This window comes from Pseudochaenichthys georgianus, chromosome 14, assembly GCF_902827115.2.
Source record: "Pseudochaenichthys georgianus chromosome 14, fPseGeo1.2, whole genome shotgun sequence".
In the NCBI taxonomy this organism is placed as follows: domain Eukaryota; kingdom Metazoa; phylum Chordata; class Actinopteri; order Perciformes; family Channichthyidae; genus Pseudochaenichthys; species Pseudochaenichthys georgianus.
Genome location: NC_047516.1, coordinates 37,349,301 through 37,370,562, shown reverse-complemented (window position 1 = coordinate 37,370,562; position 21,262 = coordinate 37,349,301). Strand labels below are relative to the sequence as shown.

At 45.5% G+C, this 21,262-nt stretch overlaps 1 protein-coding gene across 1 annotated transcript in view; it reads right to left on the bottom strand.

Moving 5' to 3' along the window:
* robo3 (roundabout, axon guidance receptor, homolog 3 (Drosophila)) overlaps positions 1 to 21,262 on the bottom strand; it is a 174,718-nt gene that overhangs the window by 61,697 nt on the left and 91,759 nt on the right. Inside the window, exons 2-6 of the mRNA XM_071205372.1 lie at positions 17,301 to 17,368; positions 14,758 to 15,039; positions 6,750 to 6,870; positions 4,414 to 4,552; positions 3,711 to 3,838 (exon numbers count right to left, since the gene is read on the bottom strand). Of these exons, the coding sequence (XP_071061473.1) occupies positions 3,711 to 3,838; positions 4,414 to 4,552; positions 6,750 to 6,870; positions 14,758 to 15,039; positions 17,301 to 17,368 (738 nt within the window). The remainder of the gene's footprint in view (positions 1 to 3,710; positions 3,839 to 4,413; positions 4,553 to 6,749; positions 6,871 to 14,757; positions 15,040 to 17,300; positions 17,369 to 21,262) is intronic.

Here is a 21,262-nt window from a genome sequence, read left to right as displayed (position 1 = left end):
CCAGTTCTATGGGATACAGAACCGGGTCTGTGGAAATAATGGCACAGAAGCTGATAACAGCGGGAGGCCGTTTCAGGGAGGTAACATGGGAAATGTCTAAATTAAGAATGAAACTTGAGATAAGTGTTTCGAGGAGCCTGGAGATGTATTCCGTGTGGTGGGTATTGCCGGAGCTGAGAACACATAACGAGGCTAGCATGCCAAGAGGAAGCAAAAGTATACAAGCAGTGCAAGTTACATTTACACAACCTGACGATAGGAACAGACTGAAGGAGGAGAGTCTGGTCTTGCTGCTCGGGTCCTCACGCACACAAAGCCCTGGCAGCACATCACTCCCACCCTCATCCACCTCCACTGGCTGCCGGTCAAGTCCCGCATATCCTACAAAGTCCTCCTCCTGACCTACAAGTCCCTCCATGCCCTTGCCCCCCAGTACCTATCGGACATCCTTCACCCACATGCCCCCCCCCGGAACCTGCGGTCCTCAGACTCTGGCCTGCTCACCACCCCCCGCACCAAACTGAGAACCTTCGGGGACAGAGCCTTCAGCGTGGCAGCCCCCCCCCCTCTGGAACGCTCTCCCTGCGGAGATTCGCAACATCCCCACACTGGACGCCTTCAAAGGACCCTCAAGTCCCATCTGTTTGCCAAGGCTTTCGGCCCCTAATCGATCTGTTGTTCTGTCTGTCTGACCTTTGTTTGTTTTTGCCCTATTACTTGTAAAGCGACCTTGGGTCCCTTGAAAGGAGCTATATAAATCAAAGCTATTATTATTGTTATTGAGGGTGAAGTGTTCTCTCTGTGAAGTGTGTGAGTGTGTCTGTGTGATGAGGAGGGGTGTCTCTTGAATGCTGAGAGATTAAGACAGAGGCTGGTCCTTACTTTGTAATGTGCCATTTCTGATTGGTGTTTGAGGAAAAGGTTATAGAAGGTGGGGAGGGTTGGAATAACGTTCTAACACGCAACAAAGTCTCTCCAGGAAACAGATTGTGTGATTTGCAACTTGACGAAACGACCTGCCAGACTCCACGGTGTCTTCTGACATCCAACATGAGAAGGACGACAGAGCAGCCATTGTTACGATGAGGCGTAACAACGTGGATGGAGAAGCCTGGAGACGTTATCAAGCTCGGCACACAGCGAGACACTGAGGTGTGAGACGCTAGAAGACCCAGAAGTCACGTTCCCTCAGACGACCTCTCCTGAGCAAGGCACCGGACGGGGTCGGATGGAGGTGTGTCAGGCACATGCACTGACACCTCTAGGACTCGACAGGAGAGGGAGAACCCCTGAAGCAGAGTAGGGCCCCGTTAACAACACCTTACACCAAGTCCTCTCGCTGAGTGCTATTGCAGGAAGTGCTGTCCGCACGCTGGTGCCCCACACACAGGTTTTGGGTTCTTTAGGTTTTTCATGTAGCAACACAGTTAGAGTCTGGATTCCTATCCGCACCACAGTTGCTACACACATTGAAAGATTGAAGGTTTTGCGGAGTTGTTTGATTTTGAAGTTATTGCCTTGGCTGATCGCAGCTTTAGGAGATACTTAATGTTAGATAGCCTCGAAGTAAACACAGCGGACACATGTTTGGACGGCTCAGCGCGCACTGAGCCGCAGTGAGACGGATCACACTGGGGTTTGTTCCACTGCTGCTGTACGACACGCTGTGGTGTGTTGCTCAGCAAAGGCAGGCAAAGTGCTTACAAGCAAAGCATCTCACCCCCCCCCCAAACACACTCTCGACCTGTGATGTGCACCAACATACTGAGGCCATCACACACACACACACACACACACACACACACACACACACACACACACACACACACACACACACACACACACACACACACACACACACACACACACACACACACACACACACACACACACACACACACTTCTCTTGGTTTATGTAGACATTGACTCACTCTCAGAACACAGCAGCAGCGAGTGAGAGTGAGGGTCTCATGGCCACACAGCCCGGCTGCATGCACAGTGTGGAGGCACCGTGTGTGGCTCATGAGTGCATGACTGCAGCCTTTTCATACACTTTGCATGCATGTTACAATGTGAAGGATATCAAAGGTGTTATGCAGTACTTTTTATTGCATTACATCGTTAGATGGGATGAAATGGAATACTCACAGGACGGGCCGACTGAGATGGAGTGATGCAGAAAGGGTTGGGAAAGAGAAGAGGCAGAGAAGGACGAGTGAGTATGCGGCGATGGATGACAGGATGTGAAGTCTCTCAGAGAGAGGGGGCTGCAGGGACACGGTCTGATGCCTAATGAAGTGCTCCAACAGGAAGAGGCAGTGGAGCTGCAGGAGGGGTGGTGAGCTGCACACAGGTGAAGACACGAGCTGGTGGTCTGCTTGATCGGGGGGGGGGGGGGTTTCTGTTATCCCTAATCCGGCAGACGCATGCAGGACCCCACAATCAGTCTGTGTGTCCAACAGGCGCTGCTGGGATCACTGCTGCCCACCAGTGCTGTGTGTCTGCTGTGGACACAGTGTGTGGGCACTCAGGGAGTGGGCACACAGGAAGTGGGCACACAGGGAGTGGGCACACAGAGTGGGCACACAGAGAGTGGGCACACAGAGTGGGCACACAGAGAGTGGGCACACAGAGAGTGGGCACACAGAGTGGGCACACAGTGTGTGGGCACACAGAGAGTGGGCACACAGAGTGGGCACACAGTGGAGCGCTTGCTGAAAGAATGAACCGATACAAAATGAGACTCTAGAATTCTCTTGTATCATCGCAAGTGGCAGACTCTCTTCAGAATGCCTCTCGTCATGAACAGACGTCATGCTTCTTGATCTCTCTCTCAGAGGGAAGAGCATTTCAGACACCATATCAACTTGAAGTCTAATCTCCACTTTCTCTCTCTCACAGTTTCAGCATGTGTCCAGTGGCATACGAGGGCGAGTTATAGCCAGCCACAAAGCCTGTCTCCCTGTGGGTCATAGTTGTATCTTGGACAGTGGTAATGAATAAAGGAAGACAGTTAAAGGAAGCCAGCTGGGAGCTGAGATGTGTTGTGAAGCATGGCCTCACCGTCCACCTGTGAACATCCTTTACACACTCAGTGCAGAATGGGCTTACTGAGGGTTACCGCCGATAAGACTGTTCTGACTTTCTATTGTTGAGAAAGATACACTTTATGTGATACATTTACTAAGGCAATGGAAACTAAACACGAGGCACTTGTTCCTTTGTATTAAGCTCAACGAGAAGAAGAAACGTTTTGGATTTATATTCTGCTAATCCACTCGTATGCATTCTGTAATGTATTTATCTGAACATGCACATAAATATATATATATATATATATTTCAAAAATGTCCCAAATTAGGATCAATAAAGTACTATCTTATCTTATATTTACAATATGTATGTATCTCTATATATCTTAACAGTTTCACCCAACTCCAATATTTGCATTTTAATATGTACTGTTACTTTACATTCTGTATATTGTAACCCTATCATCATTGTGTGTCCTTCACGGTGTTCCAATCTTATTTCTGATGCTACTGTACAGTGCATATCACAACCTGCTGTGGACACACACAACGCCCCCCCAACCCCCCCCCCATCTTATCTTATCTTAACGTATCTCAGCTGCATCATGCTGTGCTGTGCTGTCAGTGCCTGCGGCGGAACTGAAGATGAAGGGATGCATACACCACCACTTGTCTCACCGTGCACTTGCAGGCTGCCGGACGCCTCGGCCTTGCCCACGCTGTTCTCAGACACGCAGGTGTACGTGCCCTCGTCCTCGCCTCGCACCTGGGTCAGATGCAGACTGTTGTCGCTGCGGATCTGAAACCTGGAAAGAAGACACTTTTCTGAAAACAACATGTGTGGTCCACTGAGAGAAAAGTTGATGCAGTGCAGGAAACATCTGGCGGTATCGCTGTAGGCAGATCTAGCTCTGTTCCCCCTGAGGCATCATGAGAGCTGAATACAGTCTGAGTCACACGACAGCCCGGGTCACCGTGCAGTAGCCTCGTGACATTACTTTCATTACCAGTGACGGCAGGTTCCACAGCTGCCTAGATATGTTGCTTAGAATCCGGTTGATTGTGTCTGTACTTGCTCAGTGTAAATATAAAAGACTCTATGTTGCTCCATGAAAGCTGGGATGCGTTTCAATGTGTTGTCCATTACACCTCCAACAACGGGGAAAACAAATTCACTTGTTTTTGTTATTTTGTTTGCAAGACCAAAAGATGCATCCACTCTGAAAGTCATATTATGAATGGTTCGACTTGTCTCTGCTTAGCACAGCACACTGTACATGCAGGCTGCTGTGTCATCAGTGGCATGATGAACAACCTGCGACCCGCATGTTGTGTTGGTGTCGTGACGCCAGTGCGGTTCTGACGGTGTGGCTCTGCGTACCTGCCCCGGGGCAACTCCCCCTCCTCCTTCCGCCAGCGGACAGTGGGGGTGGGGTCTCCGTGCACCTCGCAGAAGAAGTCCACCGTGTCCTCCGCCAGCACCACCTGGTTCACCGGCTGCTTAGTGAACACGGGCCTCTCTGAAATGAGACAGGGGATGAGACATGGTGGCACTGCACTTTAAGGCGACGGACCCTCCAGGGCGACGAGGCGGGCACAGCCGCGTGGTACTGTGTGATGAACTCAGAACACAAAGGGACCACGGGGAATGACATGCAGGAAAGTAAGACTTTGAGCAGCACAACGAAACATACTGAAAACTGTACGGTTGACTTTCAGTAAATATATCATGTCAACACATTTTATATAACTGTATTAGGTTAGTGGAAAGCAATAATATTAAGTTGAACCTAATATGTGTATTTCAACTCGATACTATTGCTTTCAACTAACCTAATTGAGTTATGTGAAATCTGTTGACAACATACATTTAATTGCATATTTCTCAGTGCATGTTAACATGATGAAAGAAGAAGGAGGATCTGCATCACAGCTACAGGTCTGATGGCGGTCCAGAACAAGATGTAGTTACACACACGGGACCGTCAATCCGCCAGAGACCAGAGAGACTGATGTGCACGTCAGCTCTGATCAGGATCAGATCAGTTATAAGCTGGCATGGCCTCCAGGTAGGAGTGCAGGTGAGCACTGGCTGGAGTCATGCACATTTCACACATGGCAGTAATGTTAAATATAAGGGCAGCGTCAGGTCATACATGTTCAGGAACCATACGCTGATAAATGAAGTTTAACACACTGGGTTAACATGTGCTGCTGTGTGTAAGGAGCAGCATCTGGGCGGGGGTCCGGCGGAGGGGCTTTGGTGAGACCGAAAAGACAATATCAATCTTCTATCCGTTTCCTCGGATCAATACACACTTTGAAAACGATTACGCTGCTGAGAGCAAAGCAGGGAATACGAGGGGAGGAAAGATCAGAGAGGTCAAAGGGCAGTGGGGGGGAAATATCCATCTGCTGCTCCAACATCAGCTGAGGAGAGAAGCCCCTCAGGAGACAGGGAACCAGGAGGCAAGAGGCTTTCAATGAGAACCACGCATGTCTCATCAGAGTAACATTAGACGTTAGGGATGTAACGATACCAACAACTCACGGTACGATAATATCGTGATAAAAAGTCCACGGTACGATATTTATCGCGATATTGAAAAATAAAGAAAGAAAATGTGAATTTTTTTTTTTTTCTTTTACTTGAATTTTTTTTTCTTTATTAAATAATAAATCTGATTTGTGCAGCATTTGAGTAGGATAGTAGTATTTTAAAGTGTCAACAATCTAATAATCAGACCCTGCAATAGAATAAATCAAGTTTCACTTTAGTTTTTCAAGTAACTCAACTCACTCACTCTCTCACTCTCTCACTCACTAACTCACTCACTCACTCACTCACTCACTCACTCACTCACTAACTCACTCACTCAGCGTCATCAAGGTTATCTTTCAGGAATATGAGCACGTCCACATTTCAGGTAGAAGCTGGGATGTTTGGGCGTTTACAAAATCCCCTGCTGTGGAGAAAACTCTCTTGCTTGGTGCTGATGTTGCTGGGACAGAGAGATATGCTTTGGCCATGGGTGACAGCAGTGGGTCAAACTGTGCATCGTCTCTCCACCACTTCAAAAACAATACAGTTGTTGCCAAGAAGGTGAGGCTTATTGACAGAGATATAGATATACTGTTGGAACTTGTCCATGTCTCTAGGTGTGTGCATGTAGCCCTGTAAATACCATGTCCTTTTGTGTTCTGTTGTTTTATGTTCATGTTGTAACCTACTTGTTGCCATGTTGGACAGGTCTCCCTTGAAAAAGAGATCGATGATCTCAATGGGACCGTCTGGTTGAATAAAGGTTTTAAAATAAATTAATAAAAAATTCTCACGACAGTATTGAGACATTCATTTACCGCGATATCGCGATATTCGATATATCGTTACATCCCTATTGAAAGTCATTCATTCATTCAAGGTCCAATACTTGACATACAATTACAATTAAATTACTCTACTTTAGACTAATTACACGGTTATTTAAATACATGTTATAACTTTACTGTATAATCTCAACTGTAAACAAATATGGCAGATCTTTGCATATTAAATGAGGTTCCTTGTACTTATAAATAACCATCCTTTTTACCGCCCACATTTCAGAATTTGTAATGCAATAACAAATAGGATTAGCATAATTGACATTTGTTTAGTTTCCCATGCAGTATTTACAAGTGGACCATTATGAATGAGATGCAGGAAACAAGACTCACCGAACACCACCAGCTCAGCAGGGTCACTGTCCTTCTCCCCCACCATGTTGGTTCCCACACACACATACATGCCAGCGTCACTCTTCCTGCTGTTGGAAATCATCAACTTTCCTCCTCGCATCTGGAAATGAGGAGCATAGGTAGGGATAGAGAGGATGGAGGTGCAGAGAGAAGAAGGAGGAAGACCACAGGGGGGGATACAGGAAGACAGATGGAGAGAGGTTGGAAACAGATATTAAAGAATGTCAGTGACAGATGGCTCTTCGGATAGTTATTTTGAAAATGGGTCTCGCTCCAACAATGAGCAACGCTTCAGTCCGTGACACTAACATGCAATGATTGATTCATTTAGTGCTACTTATTTCTAAATCTAATTGTCAAAAAGGATGGGAATGGATTGACTCTTCATCCTCGTTTATTTTTTACAAGAAAACGTTTCAAAATCAATTCAATCATTTTTTTTTTAATAACAGCGGAATAAAACAGCAGCTCAGTAACTTGAAGGTCCCTGTTATACTCATTTTCATCAACATATTATAGGCCTCAGATATATACAAACATGTCTCTGAAGTGTTTGGCTCCAAATAACAGATCATTGCAGCATTACCCATAATCCCCTCTGTTTCAGCCCTGTTTCCAAAGTGCTGATTCTCTGTCTGTTACTTTAGGTGAAAATAAGGAGCCCCTCCCCACGCCCCTCTGAGAGAGATTAGGCGCATTCACACTGCGGTACTTTTCCCACAAAGGTTCATGCGAACTTAGTTCATGATCGCGTTCACACCAAAAAGAGCCGGTACTAAAATTAGTTCATGCGAACCTTTTTACCCCCTCGAAAGTCCCTGCTAGAGAGCAGGGACTTTCGAGGGGGTCTTTAGTGAGAAAAGAGCTATATTCCTGATTGGCTGGGCGGATTGCAAAACACGCCCCGTAAAACTCCCAAAAGGTTTTGTGAAGCCGCCATTTTATTATCCTCGCATTAGCATTATTAGCATTAGCATTAGCTCAGCGCAGAAACGCAGAGAGACTAACTTATGGCAACACAAAATAAAACATGGGAGCGGTGGAGATGAGGAGGTGTCGGCGTTCTGGCGTTCTGGCGATTTACTCGGAAGGCTCAGTAGAAGCTGCTGGGACTCCCAGCAGCTTCTACTGAAGCCTTCCCCAGCTCCGGGGACTTCCGGCCGGGGACTTTGGGCGGCAGTATACGCCGTGAAGTGGTTTGCGGCCTGCCAGTAAACCCAAAGCAGAAGAAGAAGAAGTGACGTCAGCGGCTTCATTTGCCTAATCCTCCCCCAGGGACTTATTCCGGTGTGAACGCGATCTGTACTTAGTTCATGAGAACTAAAGAGTTCGCATGAACTAAGTTCTGATGAACCTTTGTGGGAAAAGTACCGCAGTGTGAACGCGCCTCATGGTGCTCTAGGAGGAGATCCAGGTTTTTATAGAAATGGATAAAAAAGAGAGAGAATCTTTGTTCCTGAAACTTTCAGAGTCTCTTTCCACAGAGGGGACACATGTTGATGTAGAAGAGACATGGAGAAGAGGGGACACATGTTGATGTAGAAGAGACATGGAGAAGAGGGGACACATGTTGATGTAGTGAGACACGAAGAAGAGGGGACACATGTTGATGTAGAAGAGACATGGAGAAGAGGGGACACATGTTGATGTAGAAGAGACATGAAGAAGAGGGGACACATGTTGATGTAGAAGAGACATGGAGAAGAGGGGACACATGGTGATGTAGAAGAGACATGGAGAAGAGGAGACACATGTTGATGTAGAAGAGACATGGAGAAGAGGGGACACATGTTGATGTAGAAGAGACATGAAGAAGAGGGACACATGTTGATGTAGAAGAGACATGGAGAAGAGGGGACACATGGTGATGTAGAAGAGACATGAAGAAGAGGGGACACATGTTGATGTAGAAGAGACATGAAGAAGAGGGGACACATGTTGATGTAGAAGAGACATGGAGAAGAGGGGACGCATGTTGATGTAGAAGAGACATGAAGAAGAGGGGACACATGTTGATGTAGAAGAGACATGAAGAAGAGGGGACACATGTTGATGTAGAAGAGACATGAAGAAGAGGGGACACATGTTGATGTAGAAGAGACATGAGAAGAGGGGACACATGTTGATGTAGAAGAGACATGGAGAAGAGGGGACACATGTTGATGTCGAAGAGACATGAAGAAGAGGGGACACATGTTGATGTAGAAGAGACATGAAGAAGAGGGGACACATGTTGATGTAGAAGAGACATGGAGAAGAGGGGACACATGTTGATGTAAGAAGAGACATGAAGAAGAGGGGACACATGTTGATGTAGAAGAGACATGAAGAAGAGGGGACACATGTTGATGTAAAAGAGACATGAAGAAGAGGGGACACAATGTTGGATGGAGAAGAGACATGAGAAAGAGGGGACACATGTTGATGTAAGAAAGAGGACATGGAAAGAGAGGGACACATGTTGATGTAGAAGAGACATGAAGAAGAGGGGACACATGTTGATGTAGAAGAGACATGGAAGAAGAGGGGACACATGTTGATGTAGAAGAGACATGAAGAAGAGGGGACACATGTTGATGTAGAAGAGACATGAAGAAGAGGGGACCACATGTTGATGTAGAAGAGACATGAGAAGAGGGGACACATGTTGATGTAGAAGAGACATGGAGAAGAGGGGACACATGTTGATGTAGAAGAGACATGAAGAAGAGGGGACACTGTTGATGTAGAAGAGACATGAAGAAGAGGGACACATGTTGAGTGAAGAAGACAATGAAAGAAGAAGAATATGAGAAGAAGAGAAGGAGAAGAGGGACACAATGTTGATGTAGAAGAGACATGAAGAAGAGGGACACATGTTGATGTAGAAGAGACATGGAGAAGAGGGGACACATGTTGATGTAGAAGAGACATGAAGAAGAGGGGACGCATGTTGATGTAGAAGAGACGTGAAGAAGAGGGGACGCATGTTGATGTAGAAGAGACATGAAGAAGAGGGGACACATGTTGATGTAGAAGAGACATGAAGAAGAGGGGACGCATGTTGATGTAGAAGAGACGTGAAGAAGAGGGGACGCATGTTGATGTAGAAGAGACATGAAGAAGAGGGGACACATGTTGATGTAAAAGAGACATGAAGAAGAGGGGACACATGTTGATGTAGAAGAGACATGGAGAAGAGGGGACACATGTTGATGTAGAAGAGACATGGAGAAGAGGGGACACATGTTGATGTCGAAGAGACATGGAGAAGAGGGAACACAAGTTGATGTAGAAGAGACATGAAGAAGAGGGGACACATGTTGATGTAGAAGAGACATGGAGAAGAGGGGACACATGTTGATGTAGAAGAGACATGAAGAAGAGGGGACACATGTTGATGTAGAAGAGACATGGAGAAGAGGGGACACATGTTGATGTAGAAGAGACATGGAGAAGAGGGACACAGTTTGATGTAGAAGAGACATGGAGAAGAGGGGACACATGTTGATGTAGAAGAGACATGAAGAAGAGGGGACACATGTTGATGTAGAAGACACATGGAGAAGAGGGGAACACAGGTTGATGTAGAAGAGACATGGAGAAGAGGGGACACATGTTGATGTAGAAGAGACATGAAGAAGAGGGGACACATGTTGATGTAGAAGAGACATGGAGAAGAGGGGACACATGTTGATGTAGAAGAGACATGAAGAAGAGGGGACACATGTTGATGTAGAAGAGACATGAAGAAGAGGGGACACATGTTGATGTAGAAGAGACATGGAAGAAGAGGGGACACATGTTGATGTAGAAGAGACATGGAGAAGAGGGGACGACATGTTGATGTAGAAGAGACGTGAAGAAGAGGGGACACATGTTGATGTAGAAGAGACATGAAGAAGAGGGGACACATGTTGATGTAGAAGAGACATGAAGAAGAGGGGACACATGTTGATGTAGAAGAGACATGAAGAAGAGGGGACACATGTTGATGTAGCAGAGACGATGAAGAAGAGGGGACACATGTTGATGTAGAAGAGACATGAAGAAGAGGGGACACATGTTGATGTAGAAGAGACATGAAGAAGAGGGGACACATGTTGATGTAGAAGAGACATGAAGAAGAGGGGACACATGTTGATGTAGAAGAGACATGGAAGAAGAGGGGACACATGTTGATGTAGAAGAGACATGAAGAAGAGGGGACACATGTTGATGTAGAAGAGACATGAAGAAGAGGGGACACATGTTGATGTAGAAGAGACATGAAGAAGAGGGGACACATGTTGATGTAGAAGAGACATGAGAAGAGGGGACACATGTTGATGTAGAAGAGACAGTGAGAAGAGGGGACACATGTTGATGTAGAAGAGACATGGAGAAGAGGGGACACATTTGATGTAGAAGAGACATGAAGAAGAGGGGACACATGTTGATGTAGAAGAGACATGAAGAAGAGGGGACACATGTTGATGTAGAAGAGACATGAAGAAGAGGGGACACATGTTGATGTAGAAGAGACATGAAGAAGAGGGGACACATGTTGATGTAGAAGAGACATGGAAGAAGAGGGGACACATGTTGATGTAGAAGAGACATGAGAAGAGGGGACACATGTTGATGTAGAAGAGACATGAAGAAGAGGGGACACATGTTGATGTAGAAGAGACATGAAGAAGAGGGGACACATGTTGATGTAGAAGAGACATGAAGAAGAGGGGACACATGTTGATGTAGTAGAGACATGAAGAAGAGGGGACACATGTTGATGTAGAAGAGACATGAAGAAGAGGGGACACATGTTGATGTAGTAGAGACATGAAGAAGAGGGGACACATGTTGATGTAGAAGAGACATGAAGAAGAGGGGACACATGTTGATGTAGAAGAGACATGAAGAAGAGGGGACACATGTTGATGTAGAAGAGACATGAAGAAGAGGGGACACATGTTGATGTAGAAGAGACATGAAGAAGAGGGGACACATGTTGATGTAGAAGAGACATGAAGAAGAGGGGACACATGTTGATGTAGAAGAGACATGAAGAAGAGGGGACACATGTTGATGTAGAGAGACATGAAGAAGAGGGGACACATGTTGATGTAGAAGAGACATGAAGAAGAGGGGACACATGTTGATGTAGAGGAGACATGAGAAGAGGGGACACATGTTGATGTAGAAGAGACATGGAGAAGAGGGGACACAAGTTGATGTAGAAGAGACATGAAGAAGAGGGGACACATGTTGATGTAGAAGAGACATGAAGAAGAGGGGACACATGTTGATGTAGAAGAGACATGGAGAAGAGGGGACACATGTTGATGTAGAAGAGACATGGAGAAGAGGGGACACAGTTGATGTAGAAGAGACATGAAGAAGAGGGGACACATGTTGATGTAGAAGAGACGTGAAGAAGAGGGGACGCATGTTGATGTAGAAGAGACATGAAGAAGAGGGGACACATGTTGATGTAGAAGAGACATGAAGAAGAGGGGACACATGTTGATGTAGAAGAGACGTGAAGAAGAGGGGACGCATGTTGATGTAGAAGAGACATGAAGAAGAGGGGACACATGTTGATGTAGAAGAGACATGAAGAAGAGGGGACGCATGTTGATGTAGAAGAGACGTGAAGAAGAGGGGACGCATGTTGATGTAGAAGAGACGTGAAGAAGAGGGGACGCATGTTGATGTAGAAGAGACATGAAGAAGAGGGGACACATGTTGATGTAGAAGAGACATGAAGAAGAGGGGACACATGTTGATGTAGAAGAGACGTGAAGAAGAGGGGACGCATGTTGATGTAGAAGAGACGTGAAGAAGAGGGGACGCATGTTGATGTAGAAGAGACATGAAGAAGAGGGGACACATGTTGATGTAGAAGAGACATGAAGAAGAGGGGACACATGTTGATGTAGAGACATGAAGAAGAGGGGAAACATGTTGATGTAGAAGAGACATGGAGAAGAGGGGACACATGTTGATGTAGAAGAGACATGAAGAAGTGGGGACACATGTTGATGTAGAAGAGACATGGAGAAGAGGGGACACATGTTGATGTAGAAGAGACTTGAAGAAGAGGGGACACATGATGTAGAAGAGACATGAAGAAGAGGGGACACATGTTGATGTAGAAGAGACATGAAGAAGAGGGGACACATGTTGATGTGGAAGAGACATGAAGAAGAGGGGACACATGTTGATGTAGAAGAGACATGGAGAAGAGGGGACACATGTTGATGTAGAAGAGACATGGAGGAGAGGGGACACATGTTGATGTAGAAGAGACATGAAGAAGAAGGGACACATGTTGATGTAGAAGAGACATGAAGAAGAGGGGACACATGTTGATGTAGTGAGACACGAAGAAGAGGGGACACATGTTGATGTAGAAGAGACATGAAGAAGAGGGGACACATGTTGATGTAGTGAGACACGAAGAAGAGGGGACACATGTTGATGTAGAAGAGACATGAAGAAGAGGGGACACATGTTGATGTAGTGAGACACGAAGAAGAGGGGACACATGTTGATGTAGTGAGACACGAAGAAGAGGGGACACATGTTGATGTAGAAGAGACATGGAGAAGAGGGGACACATGTTGATGTAGAAGAGACATGAAGAAGAGGGGACACATGTTGATGTAGAAGAGACATGAAGAAGAGGGGACACATGTTGATGTAGAAGAGACATGAAGAAGAGGGGACACATGTTGATGTAGAAGAGACATGAAGAAGAGGGGACACATGTTGATGTAGTGAGACACGAAGAAGAGGGGACACATGTTGATGTAGAAGAGACATGAAGAAGAGGGGACACATGTTGATGTAGAAGAGACATGAAGAAGAGGGGACACATGTTGATGTAGAGGAGACATGAAGAAGAGGGGACACATGTTGATGTAGAAGAGACATGAAGAAGAGGGGACACATGTTGATGTAGAAGAGACATGAAGAAGAGGGGACACATGTTGATGAAGAGGAGACATGAAGAAGAGGGGACACATGTTGATGTAGAAGAGACATGAAGAAGAGGGGACACATGTTGATGTAGAAGAGACACGAAGAAGAGGGGACACATGTTGATGTAGAAGAGACATGAAGAAGAGGGGACACATGATGTAGAAGAGACATGGAAAAGAGGGGACACATGTTGATGTAGAAGACACATGAAGAAGAGGGGACACATGTTGATGTAGGAGAGACATGAAGAAGAGGGGACACATGTTGATGTAGAAGAGACATGAAGAAGAGGGGACACATGTTGATGTAGGAGAGACATGAAGAAGAGGGGACACATGTTGATGTAGAAGAGACATGAAGAAGAGGGGACACATGTTGATGTAGAAGAGACATGAAGAAGAGGGGACACATGTTGATGTAGAAGACACATGAAGAAGAGGGGACACATGTTGATGTAGGAGAGACATGAAGAAGAGGGGACACATGTTGATGTAGAAGAGACATGAAGAAGAGGGGACACGTGTTGATGTAGGAGAGACATGAAGAAGAGGGGACACATGTTGATGTAGAAGAGACATGAAGAAGAGGGGACACATGTTGATGTAGAAGAGACATGAAGAGGAGGGGACACATGTTGATGTAGAAGACACATGAAGAAGAGGGGACACATGTTGATGTAGGAGAGACATGAAGAAGAGGGGACACATGTTGATGTAGAAGAGACATGAAGAAGAGGGGACACATGTTGATGTAGAAGAGACATGAAGAAGAGGGGACACGTGTTGATGTAGAAGAGACATGAAGAAGAGGGGACACGTGTTGATGTAGAAGAGACATGGAGAAGAGGGGACACATGTTGATGTAGAGACATGGAGAAGAGGGGACACATGTTGATGTAGAGACATGGAGAAGAGGGGACACATGTTGATGTAGAGACATGGAGAAGAGGGGACACATGTTGATGTAGAGACATGGAGAAGTGGACTCGGTGACCTGTAATGATGCATTTGGGCAAAGCAAAAATGAATAAATCAATACATACAGTGATCCTCTCATCTCTGTCGTTGACCCGGATGTTGTTTCTCTTCCAGGAGATGGTGGGCTCGGGGTGGCCTCGGGGGGGGATGCACTCCATAACAGCCGGCTCACCTGCTGCCACCACCACATCACTGGGCGTCTGACGGAAGTCATCTCTCAGGACTGGGGAAACCAGAAGGGAAAAGACATTGTTAACATATGAATACACCTCTCTGTTGATGATGCAGTCTTTGATCTGACTTTGCAGACATGGATCCTGGTTCTGTATGTACTCACATCTGGCCTTCTAGAACCATGAAGGCCACGCAGGTGCAGATTATAACTGATGATAATTCCTCAGTTTGACACAGAGCTGATGTACACAAAGCAGGACAGGACAGTGCTAGTGATAGTGCATGCTGATAGTGCATGCTGATAGTGCATGATATTAATTTAACATCATGTCCCTATAGGCAGCAAAGCACATCAATAAAGAAGGCTCCTGTAGCTGTCACACACACACACACACACACACACACACACACACACACACACACACACACACACACACACACACACACACACACACACACACACACACACACACACACACACACACACACACACACACACACACAGGCTTGTCTTCTTGCTGCGGTCTACATTGTGTGGCTGTGTACCTGAAGGCATTTTCTTCCAGGATTTGTCTTTCTCTCATTCCAGTCACCGAAGCTGTGTGGCTTCTCATATTACAGGTATGGATGATGCTATTGTGTTCCCTAATGATGATCTGACAGTGTACCAGGAAGAGGCCCCAGCCCCCAGGCTCAGTGTGGCCTAAGCCCCCCCTCAGACGCACAAAGGGGAAAGACCATCACACCCAACCATGGTTCCTATGGAATCTATAGGGCCTCAACAAGTTGTCATAACTGATCTGAAAAGCACTGCCAGCAACACAAATAAATCACATCACAATCTTTCCCAAGCAATTATTCAAAAAAGTCCAAGGGCAAGCATCAAATGGTAAAATTACGTGTCAAAAGATTCACTAGTCAACATGTATGACTAGTGAACTGGTTGCACGTACATGTCAACTAGTAAGTCATTGTGTTGGACTAGAGAGAGGAAAACCACAACTAGTGGGCTGAAAATATCCACTAGTTTAAGAAAAAGCCATACATGTTGCAATATGTATCCACTAGTTAACTACTTGCCGTTCATATGGCCAACACGTTCACTAGTGAGCCATATGCAAATTAAGCAGGCGGGACCCAGATTCTGATTGGTCAGTTCAGCTCTGTGAGGGAGAGACTTAGGGGGCGTTCTCCTGCAATGATTTTAGCAACGTCTCGAAGAGGTGAGGTGCATCAGTCGGGTATTTAGTGCCTACTGTTAACATATTGTCCGTGGGAAGTCAGTCAGTGTGTTTTGCCTAGAAAAATACACGTTTCTGTTTGTGCTTTGTGTGTGTGTTGTTGTTGGTGCGAGTGTGCGTATGCTTGTGTGTGAGAACACCGGCACTCGAGACACACAAGTATATGATCCAGTGGCGGCGCCAGAGATTTTCTCTAGGGGGTGCTGTGGGGTAGCTTGACGTTTCATAGAGGGTGCTCAAACATTAACGGCCCGTCCACACTACAGCGTCGACAACTCCAATCTGCCCATTCACTTTGAATGGGGTGACGTCACGTTGCCTCGCTTTTTCACCGAACTGAATTGTGGGTAGCAGAGCGGTCCGTCTCCGTAACGGAGCGTCCACACTACAGCTTAAAAAAAAGCTTGGAGCTGGGCGTGTCTGGAGCTTGGGGATTTTATTCAAGCAATGCGACCAACAACCAATCACATGAATCTCCCGCCCCCGACATACAAAGCAAAAACCCCCGGGGATTTTATGCGAGCAATATATATATAAACTCCCCAAACAGGCGAAAACCTACCAGTTTCCCCCACTGTCTCTGCCCCCTCCCTCCATGCCTGGTTCCTCCGGTTTGTATCCCGGTAGGTGAAGAGGGTCTGGTCATACAAAACCGGGTGATTTGCTACGGCGATAATTAGTTTCTCCTCCAACTTTTTTTGAAATATAGAAATGAACGGCGGGATATCTCTCCCAGCTTAGACGCGGTTTGATTGGCTACGGCTTGAGCTGTCAGATTTTTTATTTTATTGGTTGGCGCTGGCTACTCCGGCATCTCCGGCGGTCTGTCTCCGGCGTCAGAAGTTGAACAATGTTCAACTTCTGACGCCGGAGACGGACCGCTATGCTACCCACAATTCAGTTCGGCGAAAAAGCGAGGCAACGTGACGTCACCCCATTCAAAGTGAACGGGCAGATTGGAGTTGTCGACGCTGTAGTGTGGACGGGCCGTTACAGTCGCGGGTACACTGTGTGTGCGTGTGGGGAGTGTTGCAGTAGAAAATTCAACTGTAGCGCTGGTGCATTAATGGGAAACCCTTACGGAGCATCCACACTACAGCTTCAAAAACAGTGAAGGCTCGGTAATCAGCTCACGGCATATAGGTGTAAGCAGGGGTAAAGTGCTATTTTTACAAGTGGGGAGTGGGCCTCACCTCCTCTATGAGGGTCCTCACCTCCTCTATTGGGGTCCGGAGGAAGTTAAAAGCATCAATCTGGTGCACTTTGAGAGCAAAATGAAGAGATATATGGATATACAGTATCTCTCAACATACATATGAAACAGAACTGTAAACAGATTTACTATTTCTTTATAGATATTTTACAAATCACTCCCCTTTTAAAACAAACCGTTTGAGACCCACTGAGATAACTAGACTAAAGTTAACTATCGAAACACTGAGAGAGTCCTGTACTTCACCTGAGCTGAGGTTATCTGAGACTCTCAGTCTGACAGGAGAGACTTCTCCCTCCACCTTGTTGTTGAAAAAGCTCCTTAGCCTATATCCGTTAGCTTGGCTAGCTAGCACCAGATGCTAACCACAACGATCTCCGGTAGATACCTACCGGTGCGCGCGCTCTCTCTCGCTCGCTTGCGCACACACACAAAATGGCTCGTGCCACACACACACACACACACACACACACACACACACACACACACACACACACACACACACACACACACACACACACACACACACACACAGAGCTTGAATGAAACACAGAGACCCAGAAGTAAGCTACTTCCTACTCACGAGGCCTATTATGTGCAAAATCCCTCTCGCTTTCAGATTGAGTGTCCACACGTGGACGTTTTCAGGACTAAAAAACGATCCATTTGTCACTTTGCTGTTAGCAAATAATTTGGGGCTCCAGCTAACAGGAAGTCACTCAAGTGTCACAAAGTAATTTAGCCTATGGGTAGGTCAACAATCTAATGGGTGCTGGCCATTGGTCTAATCATATCACCTGTGTTGGCTCTATGTTTTTGGTCAAACATTTGTTTGTTTCACATTTGCATTGAAGTAATCAATAATTTTTCTGATTTAATTTAATAAAAACAATAATAATAATTTTCGAAAAAAACCCACATATTTATTGGGGGTGCTTAGGGGGTGCTTTGGCAATCCTGGGGGGTGCTTCAGCGCCGCCCCTGATATGATCGTGGAACATTTTATAAGCGGTGCTCATGAAATGAATAAAGTAGAAACACTGGACAGATCTTAAAATCAGGATAACGATAGATCCGTATGATAAACAACCTCTCCATATGTTGCTTTAGACTAATAATTACGGAAGTCGCGGCGATCTCTCAAAGATGTGATCCGAAGAGGGTTACTTCCTCTTTCTATCCATCAATAATGTCACTCAGTTTTCACAATGCCATTCTAATCCAAGCACCTTTCAAATTGCAGCTTAACTACGTTTTAGTTTTAAAAGGATCTATATTCCTGTCTGCAGTCCTAAGGCAACTTTCACATTTTAAGAAAGTCTTCAATGTTCTTACCTAATTTGATATACAGTCATATGATAATAATTACAACAATACTTTTGTATTATATTTTTGTAAATATGGTCATATGACCATTTTAAAACAAAGTGTATTTAAGCTCTTAAAGAAACGATTTGGGCTGGGTGGCGCTCTAGTTTAGGGCCAATAGGAGACCTCCATGCATTCATTCCCCTCCTCCTCATTAGCATTCTGTGACTAGTGCACATTTGGGATCCACGAGTACTACTAGTGAACATTGTAAGCCTCACTAGTTCACTAGTGGAATTTAAATGTATCTCACTAGTTAACTAGTAAAGGGCAAAGGGTTTACTAGTTAACGTGTAGACATTTTGAGCCCCACGAGTTAACTAGTAAGCTCAAAAGAGGCGTCAACTAGTTAGCTAGTGAACCTTTTGCCGTTTATGTTATAAACTTTGACCGTTAACTAGTGAATGATTCTGGGTGCTACTAGTTATCTAGTGCAGACAAATGTATGCCACTAGTTAACTAGTGAATGATTCTGGGTGCTACTAGTTATCTAGTGCAGACAAATGTATGCACTAGTTAACTAGTGAAGGATTCTGGGTGCTACTAGTTATCTAGTGCAGACAAATGTATGCCACTAGTTAACTAGTGAAGGATTCTGGGTGCTACTAGTTATCTAGTGCAGACAAATGTATGCCACTAGTAAACTAGTTCTGCTTCTTTTGTGTAACTAGTTAACAAGTCAGAGCTTTTGCAGCGCACTAGTTAACTTGTAAGACTTTAAGGGACACTACGGTCAGAGGGTCACTAGTTAATCAAAGAGCTTACAAGTTGGTGCTGCAAGTGCTGCTCCTGGCGTAACTAGTAAGGCGTATGTGCTACCTAGTCGGACCAAAGTGCCACTAGTTGCTGAAAAAGAGTGACTAGTGTAATGTTTTATTTAACTAGTAAAGCAGAGTGCCAAACTAGTTTGACCATATATCTAACAAGTGCAATCAAAGAGTCAACTAGTGTAGGCAGCTGCCGTCTGGTATCAAGGATATGGAATACATACTCAAATGGTTGCCATAGATATCTCAGTACCAATATCAATAAGTGATATGAATGTAAAGACATTCCGCTCATGCCTCACTGTGCAGAAATCTGCAGCGCAGGTGAGACTGAGAGAGATCACAGAGAATTCAGTTACTCCACCTAAAAGAGTGCAGGTCGTGTCAGAAAGCGGTGTCCTAGTTTACCCTCACAATTGCACTTCACAGACTTTTCAGGACAACTACTGAAATAGCTGTTCTGTATGTGAGAGGGAAGTGCTTCTTCTCGATGTGACTGTTTTAAAACTCTTTCCAAACCCCTCCAACAGGAGAAAGGCTAATATTCACACTAACACTGGATTTTATCCCCACATATTTGAATAGTGATCATTTTGCAAAGTGTCTTAAAGCAGTATTTTCAAGTGTTTTGGTTACATTTGTCTTCAAAGCTCATATTGACCAAGTCACATGATTTGATGTTCACGTAACGCGGCAACTTATTAAATCTCTCCTCCAGGCGATGTGTCCTCCACAGGATGGATCATGGAATGTGTACAGCACGCATGTGCATGTGTATTTCATGTATGCACATATGTATGCACAGCGGGTAGAAACCATCGTGAGCACGCATGCTTGAACATCTGGGTGGGAAAACACTGATGTTGCTGTAATGTCACTTTGCCCTCTGATTCATGCACTTAATGCTCCTCTAATGACAGCACAGGACATTATCATTACCGTCCCTATATCGGTGTCTGCCCATCCATACGATCTTACACTCACACACTTCTTTATCTGTAGAACCAAGGTTTCTGTGGGAAATGTGTTGCATCTCAATGTCAGGCTTTAAGCTGCATTTCCTTTTCTTGTGGAGATAATGAAGCTTCCTCTTTGAATTAGGGTGCTTGTGGGTGTGTACATGAGAAGATAAATCAGGCTGTTTGTTCCTAATCAAGGTCATATCAATATTTAAGGAAGCATATTTCTAATGTCCTCATTAGCTAACGGACTCTGTGCTTCTCTTCGCCCTGAGAGGGATCACAGAGCCACTTCTGGCTTCAGTCACAGCTCCTTTCTTATGGCCAATTACTTAGCCACAGCGCATTTGGGGCTCTCCAAATCCCATTGGCCCTTCCAATGCTGGAATGATATTCCAGACCACACCCCTGACCTTATCTACCTGCCGCTGACATTTCCCCCCCATGACTATTCAAAGGAGATTACAAAAGCTGGCTAAATTGTTCAGTAACCTGTTCCATCACGCATAGTGGGGAGGGACACATGGGAGAGGGATGCACCCCAGGTCTGAATTACCATGGCGACGGTTAAAGGCCCGCCGCCGTGACCTGTCACACACCGTTCTGAGACAGGGGCTCCAGGGGCCGTGATCTTTCCCATCATGCCCTGCACCCTCTACAGATCTGAGTGAGAAGAGGATGTCTAGAAGTTTATTAGGCACTGGCAATTACCCAGGAGGCCCTTTGGGGCCCATATTAAGTGGGTGCACTTTGACCCTTCCTTTAAACCCCTCCAACAAAGCCTCATAATCCCCAGCACTGGGCCTGCTTTAATAAGAGCACAGTGACACAGCCCGGGAAAGAGATAA